The sequence below is a fragment of the Lampetra planeri genome, chromosome 4 (assembly GCF_965212315.1).
Source record: "Lampetra planeri chromosome 4, kcLamPlan1.2.h2, whole genome shotgun sequence".
Taxonomy (NCBI): Eukaryota; Metazoa; Chordata; class Hyperoartia; order Petromyzontiformes; family Petromyzontidae; genus Lampetra; species Lampetra planeri.
Window position 1 is genome coordinate 379,058 of NC_136110.1, and position 10,943 is coordinate 390,000.

At 50.0% G+C, this 10,943-nt stretch overlaps 1 protein-coding gene across 1 annotated transcript in view; it reads left to right on the forward strand.

The window, feature by feature from the left end:
• The first annotated feature begins 528 nt into the window (after window positions 1-528).
• NKX2-3 (NK2 homeobox 3) overlaps window positions 529-10,943 on the forward strand; it is a 33,865-nt gene continuing 23,450 nt past the window's right edge. The window contains exons 1-2 of the mRNA XM_078592850.1: window positions 529-1,193; window positions 1,533-2,110. Of these exons, the coding sequence (XP_078448976.1) occupies window positions 1,540-2,110 (571 nt within the window). The 5' untranslated portion in view covers window positions 529-1,193; window positions 1,533-1,539. The remainder of the gene's footprint in view (window positions 1,194-1,532; window positions 2,111-10,943) is intronic.

Below are 10,943 nucleotides of genomic sequence, written 5' to 3' on the forward strand. Positions count from 1 at the left end.
TTATCCCTGTTTCCTCTCGCTCCTATCTCCACCCTCTCCCTCCACCCTCTCTCTCTCGCCCCCCGCCTCCCCACCACCTCCCCTGAGAGGGAGCGTCCCTCGCTATCCTGGGGGGAGGAGGAGGGGTAGGAGGGGAGGAGGAGGGGGGAGGAGACGGAGGAGGAGGGACCGAGCGTGCCCAGCCCAGTCCAGGGATGCGAGGGGCGGAGAGGGGGGAGGGAGCCGCCAACCCAGCGCCTCCCTCCCCCCCTCGCCCCCCGACGCGAGGCGGTGACAGGCGAGGGCGAGCACAGGGGTCGGAGAGCGAGGGAGAGAGAGAGGGACACGGGGAGAGCGAGAGAGGGACACGGGGAGAGCGAGAGAGGGACACGGGGAGAGCGAGAGAGGGACACGGGGAGAGCGAGTGAGAGATAAACACAGACGAGGGGGATAGCGAGGGGGAGGAGAGAGAGAGGGACACGGAGAGAGCGAGGGGGGGGGGAGATCAACACAGACGAGGGGGGGGGGGGCGAGGGGGGGAGAGGGACACGGGGAGGCGACTGGAGGCGCGCGTCGCGCATGGCGACTCCGCGTCCTCGCAGCCCTCCGAGTTGCCCTCGGACTCGCGCCGCGCTCGTGTCACGCGTGTAACACACTCACACACGCGCGCACACACACACACGCGCACACACGTACACACGCACACACGTACACACGCGTGTCACACGCACCTACAGCGAGAGAGAGACGCCGCTGCGAGCATGAGCTGGGGCTCGCGCGCGGCCGCAGTCGGCGGGGACCCGGGGCCCCATCCCGGACTAGCAGCCTCGAGTCGTTGAGCAGGACGAGAGAGAGACGCGGACGCGAGAGAGAGAAGCGCAGGCGAGAGAGAGACGCAGACGAGAGAGAGACTCGAGAGAGACTCGAGAGAGAGACGCGCGAGGAGAGAGACGCGAGAGAGAGACGCGCGAGAGAGACTCGCGAGAGAGGCGCAGGAGGAGAGAGACGCGAGAGAGAGACTCGCGAGAGAGACGCAGGAGGAGAGAGAGGCGAGAGAGAGACTCGAGAGAGACTCGCGAGAGAGGCGCAGGAGGAGAGAGAGGCGCGAGAGAGTCGAGCCTAGCGAAGCGCCAGGGCGTTCGCGGAGCGGCGCGAGGGAGCTGCACGGGCGACGCGGAGCGGGCTCGTTCACCCGGGCCGCGCTGACTGACCAGGTCAGAACTCGTCTCCGATGTTATTGTAATTTGGTAAACAAACATGTACGCACTGTGTCTAACACATCGACATTTGTCCGGAGTGTAGCTCTGTATCGCAGTGTTCTGCTACGAATGTGTTCGATGCTTGCGCGAGTGGAGAGTGTAACACCGTGGAGGTGTCACGTGGAGTGGCGGTGTTGGTGGTGGGGTTGGTGGTGCTGATGTTGGTGGTGCTGATGTTGGTGGTGTTGTGGCGGCGTTAGTCGTAGTGGTGGTGTTGGTGGTAGTAGTGTTGGTGGTGGTGGTGTTGGTGGTTGCGTTTCGCGATGTCCGAGCGAGGAAGTGGTCTCCCCACAGACCGCCGATGATGATGCTGCCCTGCCCGGCAACTTCCACCCCGTTCTCGGTGAAAGACATCCTCAACCTCGAACATCAGCATCAGCAACATCACCATCAGCAACATCACCATCAGCAGCAGCTGCCGTTCAACCTCGCTCCATCATCGTGCATGATGATGCTCCACCATCAGCAACAACAACAACAACAGCAGCAGCATCATCAACATCATCATCAGCAGCAACCAAGGTCCATTCACGTTCTGCACCCAGACGATGAGGTGGAGGATGAGGAGGAGCAGGAAGACGATGAAGACGATGAGGACGATGAGGACGATGATGACGATGACGCCGCCGCGGTGCTGATGATGACGGCGGCGGCTGCGGCGGCGCGGGGCCGCGGGGGGGAGGAGGAGGCGGCCGCGCTGCCCCCGGCCCGGCGCGCGGCCTGCGGCGGCCTCCACGCGCCCGCCGGGGGGGCCCCCGGGGGGGGGGCCGCCGGGGGGGGGGCCGCCGGGGGGGGGTTCGAGTCCGGCTCGCGGTGCGGCGCGGAGCGCGCGGGGGAGGCGCCGCTGCTGGGCGCCGAGGAAGCCGCCGAAGGTGAGCGACGCAGCCTTGCCCCGGCCCTGTCGTGGTTGACCCTGCCGTGCCCTCCTCCGAGCTGCCGTGCCCTCCTCCGAGCTGCCGTGCCCCGCCTGGCTCCGACTCGCCCCGTCTCCTCCTGCTATCGCCCTGCTCTGCGGGCCCTTCTTGCTCCGTCTCGCCCTTGTCCATTGCCCCGTGACTCGTTCTCCGCTGTGCTTCTCTACCCGGCCTTGCCCCTTTCTGTATTGAGCCGCCCTGCCCGTGTCTTGCCCTTGCGATGCCGTGGCCTGTCTCACGGCACCTTGCCCGACCCTGCCCGAACCGTGTTCCACCTTGATCCGTCTTCAGCGGTGCCCTTGCCTTGCCCTTCTCCTGCCCTTCCCTCTACCGTGCCTGCCTTGCCCTTCTCTTGCCCGTCTCGGGAGGTCCCCACACGTACGTGAGTTGAACTTCGTTCGCGCCGTACGTAGCCAGCCGTGCTCACCGGATGTGGGAGGGGGGGGAGCCTCCGGAATGACTCAGGGATAGAGACGTCACGTGTGTGCGTGTACACACACGTGTGCCACACACGTGTACTACTACACACACACACGTGTACTACACACACACGTGTACTACTACACACACACACGTGTGTACTACTACACACGTGTGTGTGTGTGTGTGGACTACCCAGGTGTGTACCACTTCCTGTGTGTGTGTACTACCCAGGTGTGTGTGTACTACCCAGGTGTGTGTGTGTACCACTACCTGTGTGTACCACTACCTGTGTGTACCACTACCTGTGTGTACCACTACCTGTGTGTGTACCACTACCTGTGTGTGTGTACCACTACCTGTGTGTGTGTACCACTACCTGTGTGTACCACTACCTGTGTGTGTACCACTACCTGTGTGTACCACTACCTGTGTGTGTGTATCACTACCTGTGTGTACCACTACCTGTGTGTGTGTACCACTACCTGTGTGTGTACCACTACCTGTGTGTATCACTACCCAGGTGTGTGTACCACTACCTGTGTGTATCACTACCCAGGTGTGTGTAGTACCCAGGTGTGTGTACCACTTCCTGTGTGTGTGTACTACCCAGGGGTGTGTGTATACCACTACCCAGGTGTGTGTGTGTAGTACTACCTGTGTGTGTCCATTCACTGAATGTGTGGAGAGCGGTAGCGCGCTGCGAGTTCGACTCCCGCTCATCATCAACTCCGGTGACGGACATCTGAACCTGGGCTTCCTCTATGTCGGTTTAGCCTGAAATGAGTTCCCGCTGTGCAAACATCGGCACCTGGGAGACGGAGCGAGCGGGCGGAGCGCTCGCGACCCGCTCCCTCGTGCGCCGTGTCGGCTTTACAGCACTTGCCTCAACTTGACGGCAGGCTATACGGGGGATCTGTGTCTTTGTGTCCATCATACTACCTGTGTGTGTGTGCGGGTACATGTGTGTGCACACTCCAGCCCATGTGTATGCACGCGGGTGTATATACTGTATATGCTCATGTATACATACATATTACATAACGTGCCTTCTTACATCGTAGTTGTGTTCATTGCGCGTATTTTAGTTCCGTGCTGTATGTGCCCCATTCAATGGCTTACATCGTCACGTGTGTGTGTGCAGAATATTAATACCTGTATGTGTGTACACGTGTGTGGGTGTGTGTGTGTACAGTGTGTGTGTATACGTGTGTGTGTGTACACGCGTGTGGGTGTGTATACGCGTGTGGGTATACGTGCGTGTGTGTGTGTACATGCGTGTGGGTATACGTGTGTGTGTACACGCGTGTGTGTGTGTGTGTACACGCGTGTGGGTGTGCACACACGCGTGTGGGTATACGTGTGTGTGTGTACACACGTGTGTGTGTGTACACGCGTGTGGGTGTGCACACACGCGTGTGTGTGTGTGTACACACGTGTGGGTATACGCGTGTGTGTGTACACGCGTGTGTGTGTGCACACACGTGTGGGTGTGTGTACACGTGTGTGTGTACACGCGTGTGTACACATACACATGTGTGGGTGTGTGTACACGAGTGCATGCGTTCAATGCACAACGCGTGTTGCATTATATACCGCGCCTCCGATTAGCACGGTTGGATACGTACGGTGCGAAAGAAGTTCATACATATAGAGTCACATAGACTGTGTATATATACATCGTCATTAGGGAGACAAAGGCGGCCGGGCGAGGTGCTGATCACCCACCCCGGCCGTATGCCCGTGCCGACCTTCATATGCGCGACTTGTTGACAGCACTTGCCCCAACAGTCTGTCCCGGCTATATGGGGGATCTTTGCCTTTGTCTGTTTATACTTTCCCTCGCACTGTTACGCTTTGGAATTCCCTCCCTTAATCATCACCACCATCATCGTCATCATCGTCATCATCACAACCACCACCACCATCATCGTCATCATCGTCATCATCACATCCACCACCACCATCATCGTCATCATCACAACCACCACCATCATCGTCATCATCATTATCATCGTCATCATCACAACCACCACCACCATCATCGTCACCACCACCACCGTCATCGTCGTGGTGTCTACACCCCCAGGCACTTGGAATTAAATAACCTCGCTCGATCCAAGACACGCCTCAATACCTCCTGTTACATCTTACACTACCTCCTGTTACATCTTACACTACTACTGTTACATCTTACACTACTACTGTCACATCTTACACTACTACTGTCACATCTTACACTACCACTGTTACATCTTACACTACCACTGTCACATCTTACACTACCACTGTTACATCTTACACTACCACTGTCACATCTTACACTACTACTGTTACATCTTACACTACTACTGTTACATCTTACACTACTACTGTCACATCTTACACTACTGCTGTTACATCTTACACTACTACTGTCACATCTTACACTACCACTGTTACATCTTACACTACTACTGTTACATCTTACACTACCGCTGTTACATCTTACACTACCACTGTTACATCTTACACTACCACTGTTACATCTTACACTACTACTGTTACATCTTACACTACCGCTGTTACATCTTACACTACCACTGTTACATCTTACACTACCACTGTTACATCTTACACTACCACTGTTACATCTTACACTACCACTGTCACATCTTACACTACCACTGTTACATCTTACACTACTACTGTTACATCTTACACTACCGCTGTTACATCTTACACTACCACTGTTACATCTTACACTACCACTGTTACATCTTACACTACCGCTGTTACATCTTACACTACTACTGTTACATCTTACACTACTACTGTTACATCTTACACTACTACTGTTACATCTTACACTACCTCCTGTTACATCTTACACTACTACTGTTACATCTTACACTACTACTGTCACATCTTACACTACTACTGTTACATCTTACACTACCGCTGTCACATCTTACACTACCACTGTTACATCTTACACTACCACTGTTACATCTTACACTACTACTGTTACATCTTACACTACCGCTGTTACATCTTACACTACCACTGTTACATCTTACACTACCACTGTTACATCTTACACTACCACTGTTACATCTTACACTACCACTGTTACATCTTACACTACCACTGTTACATCTTACACTACCACTGTTACATCTTACACTACCGCTGTTACATCTTACACTACCACTGTTACATCTTACACTACCACTGTTACATCTTACACTACCACTGTTACATCTTACACTACCACTGTTACATCTTACACTACCACTGTTACATCTTACACTACTACTGTCACATCTTACACTACTACTGTTACATCTTACACTACTACTGTCACATCTTACACTACTACTGTTACATCTTACACTACTACTGTTACATCTTACACTACCACTGTTACATCTTACACTACTACTGTCACATCTTACACTACCGCTGTTACATCTTACACTACTGCTGTCACATCTTACACTACTACTGTTACATCTTACACTACCACTGTTACATCTTACACTACTACTGTTACATCTTACACTACTACTGTTACATCTTACACTACTGCTGTCACATCTTACACTACTACTGTTACATCTTACACTACCACTGTTACATCTTACACTACTGCTGTCACATCTTACACTACTGCTGTCACATCTTACACTACTGCTGTCACATCTTACACTACTGCTGTCACATCTTACACTACTACTGTTACATCTTACACTACTACTGTCACATCTTACACTACTACTGTCACATCTTACACTACTGCTGTCACATCTTACACTACTACTGTCACATCTTACACTACTGCTGTTACATCTTACACTACTGCTGTTACATCTTACACTACCACTGTTACATCTTACACTACCACTGTCACATCTTACACTACTACTGTCACATCTTACACTACTACTGTTACATCTTACACTACCGCTGTTACATCTTACACTACTACTGTTATATCTTACACTACTACTGTCACATCTTACACTACTACTGTTATATCTTACACTACCACTGTTACATCTTACACTACTGCTGTTACATCTTACACTACTACTGTTACATCTTACACTACTACTGTCACATCTTACACTACCACTGTTACATCTTACACTACCACTGTCACATCTTACACTACTACTGTCACATCTTACACTACCACTGTTACATCTTACACTACCACTGTCACATCTTACACTACCACTGTCACATCTTACACTACTACTGTTACATCTTACACTACCACTGTCACATCTTACACTACCACTGTCACATCTTACACTACCACTGTCACATCTTACACTACCACTGTCACATCTTACACTACCACTGTCACATCTTACACTACCACTGTTACATCTTACACTACCACTGTCACATCTTACACTACCACTGTCACATCTTACACTACCACTGTCACATCTTACACTACCACTGTCACATCTTACACTACCACTGTCACATCTTACACTACCACTGTCACATCTTACACTACTACTGTCACATCTTACACTACCACTGTCACATCTTACACTACTACTGTCACATCTTACACTACTACTGTCACATCTTACACTACTACTGTCACATCTTACACTACCGCTGTCACATCTTACACTACCACTGTCACATCTTACACTACCACTGTTACATCTTACACTACCGCTGTCACATCTTACACTACCGCTGTCACATCTTACACTACCGCTGTCACATCTTACACTACCGCTGTCACATCTTACACTACCGCTGTCACATCTTACACTACCGCTGTCACATCTTACACTACCACTGTCACATCTTACACTACCGCTGTTACATCTTACACTACCGCTGTTACATCTTACACTACTACTGTCACATCTTACACTACTACTGTCACATCTTACACTACTACTGTCACATCTTACACTACCACTGTTACATCTTACACTACCACTGTCACATCTTACACTACTACTGTCACATCTTACACTACTACTGTCACATCTTACACTACTACTGTCACATCTTACACTACTACTGTTACATCTTACACTACCACTGTCACATCTTACACTACTACTGTCACATCTTACACTACTACTGTCACATCTTACACTACTACTGTCACATCTTACACTACTACTGTTACATCTTACACTACCACTGTTACATCTTACACTACCACTGTTACATCTTACACTACTACTGTCACATCTTACACTACTGCTGTTACATCATATTCTTAGGTTTTTTCGATAAAGTCACGTCGGTAAAACATCAAAATTAATGAAAATAAAATAAAATAAAACAAAAATCACGACGTTTCGGAGGCAACACAAGTCTCCGTCATCAGGTGGGACCGTCACAGCCGAATTAGCTGCATCAAGTGAGGCAATGATTCAAGATGTAATCCCTTATAAGCAAGTTGAAGGGGGGAGGAGAGGGGGGGGGAGCTCATCAGAATGTGGTAGCCAATGAATGGAACGTATCGGGAGGGAGGGGGGCGGGGCTCAAAGCAGTTACACTACTACTGTCACATCTTACACTACTGTGCGTGTGTCCCTACCCACGTGTTCTATACATTCATACGAATACACTGCATTGCATGAGTGTGTAACTGTGTGTGTGTATATGTGTGTGTGCACGCACGCGTTTATATTTTACGTATTATCCCACTTTGATCGTGCTGTTAGTCGCTGGCCGCTTTCACGCGTTGGGCCTGTGGTACAAACCCTTTTATTCACATCGGGTGTGTGTATGTGGATCGAGTCCGCGTCATCGATGAGACATATCCTACACACGCGTTGAGGATGCCGACACATGATGTTCAGACACGCCCGGGACGCGTAGTTGTGCAGCTTCTGTGATCACACTGCGCACCGCGTCTTTGCAAGCGCCACGTTGGCTGGGCGCCTCGGTCACTGGCGCGCGTGGGAGCGGTGGGGCAGTGGTCAGCGCACGGCGCTTCCACACCCGGCGACCCGAGTTCGATTTCCGCTCACGCCCAACGTCGGCGACGATTGTCTGAACCGGTTATGGGACACAATTACGTCAACTCAGCCTTGAATAGTACCTGGTAGAGTGGGTAAACATGAGGATTGAGGAGACAAAGGCGGCCGGGCGTGGTGTTTGCGACCCACCCCCTCGTGTGCCACAGTTCCGGCCTTCATAGGCGCAGCTCGCTAACAGCACTTGCCCCTACAGCCTGGTGAAGGCTGTACGGGGGCTTTTGTCTTTGTATGCACACACACATTATTGAGTGTATATCGATATTTATTGATTATATATCTATTGATTATATATCAATATTTATTGAGTGTATATATATGTATTGATTATATATCTATATTTATTGATTATATATCGATATGTATTGAGTGTATATCTCTATTTATTTATTTATTATATATCTCTATTTATTGATTATATATCTATATTTATTGAGCGTATATCTATACGTATTGATTGTATATCTATATTTATTGATTATATATATGTATATAATGTATGGAGTATCTGTATGTATTGAGTGTATATATGTATTTAGTGTTTATCTATATGTATGGAGTATCTGTATGTATTGAGTGTGTTTATAATTCGTGCTGTGTACCTTGGCTCCGTGTGGTGGCGGACGGTCGTCCTTCTGGTCCCACAACGCCACTGACACTGTCCGTGGCATTCCATCGTCATGTTGGGCGACGTTTCGGGAAATGGCCCTTCCTCAAATCAGGTTGGGTGAGACCAGAGAGGCAAGCTGAGCTGAGTTGTAGAATAAATAGTGACGTGTTTTTGCGCACACATATGTAATTGTGTATACTTGTGTGTGTGTGTGTATATTCACTCCTATACCACTGCATACAAATTCCCCGCGTTGTATCGAGTTCACGTGTATATATATATGTGTGTGTACACACTGTGTGTGTGTGTGTGTTAAAACATCATTATACATCATCGATCCCCTTTCTCCATCCCCTGCTGGCTGAAGGCCTCCCCCATGCCGGCTCGCCCATTCGGGGGTAGTTTGACCATACTTCACCACGCTGGTCAGTGCGGGTTCTTGTTGAAGGGAGGACGATCGATGCGGATATTGATCACTGATGTGAGCCGCGGCGATTGGAACTCGCGTAGCGCGCTGGCCACGAGGCGCGTGGCGTGTGCACGTGGCGTGGCGCGTGCACGTGTACTGTGTGCACGTGTACTGTGTGCACGTGTACTGTGTGCACGTGTCTTTGTGCATCGTGTACTGTGTGCACGTGTACTGTGTGCACGTGTACTGTGTGCACGTGTACTGTGTGCACGTGTACTGTGTGCATCGTGTACTGTGTGCATCGTGTACTGTGTGCACGTGTACTGTGTGCGACAATGTTCCTGCGATCTGACCCAGAAACCCTCGATCACGGATTACAAGTTACTGCCTCTGTCCCAGGCAGAATTCTCCCACAAAGCCACGACACGCGTACAGAGCGGTTTATCTATTTATCTATTTAATACGTGAGCTTTTGTAAATAATTTATCAATATCAAATATCAATTATTTACGCAAATGTATCACATTACACATTTCAGTGCCTTTTAAAATAAAATAAGATTTTTGAATGTATTTTCTAAGTGGTGTATCGCACGAGGATGATGATGGTGGTGGTGATGGTGGTGATGAGTTGGTGGTGGTGATGGTGGTGATGATGATGGTGGTGGTGATGGTGGTGGTGATGATGATGGTGGTGATGGTGGTGATGGTGATGATGATGGTGATGGTGGTGATGATGATGATGGTGGTGATGATGATGGTGGTGATGGTGGTGATGATGATGGTGGTGATGGTGGTGATGATGATGGTGGTGGTGATGGTGGTGATGGTGATGGTGGTGATGATGAGTTGGTGGTGGTAATGGTGATGATGATGATGAGTTGGTGATGGTGATGGTGGTGATGATGAGTTGGTGGTGGTGATGGTGATGATGATGGTGATGATGATGGTGGTGATGGTGATGATGATGGTGATGAGTTGTTAGTCTGTGCCCTCATCACGCCTCTCGCGAAACACTGAACCCACTCAAGAACAACAACACTTTCTTACTATATATATTTATGAAACCATATATATATATAAAGTGGCGACGTTTCGGGCAGGGGCCCTTCACAGACTCTTGGTGGTGACAAGGCGGCTCCGCGAGCATCTTGATAGAGACCCAGACGACACAAATCTCACCCAACTATCGCTCGACATTAGAAAGTGATTCAAGTACCTGTCGGTACGTGCGTTGCTCTACACGTCCCATCAGACTCGCTCGAGCCGGTAGTGGTGAACTGCTGCCACATGTGTGTAGACAATGGCACTCTAATACTCACCTCACAGAGGAGATATTGCT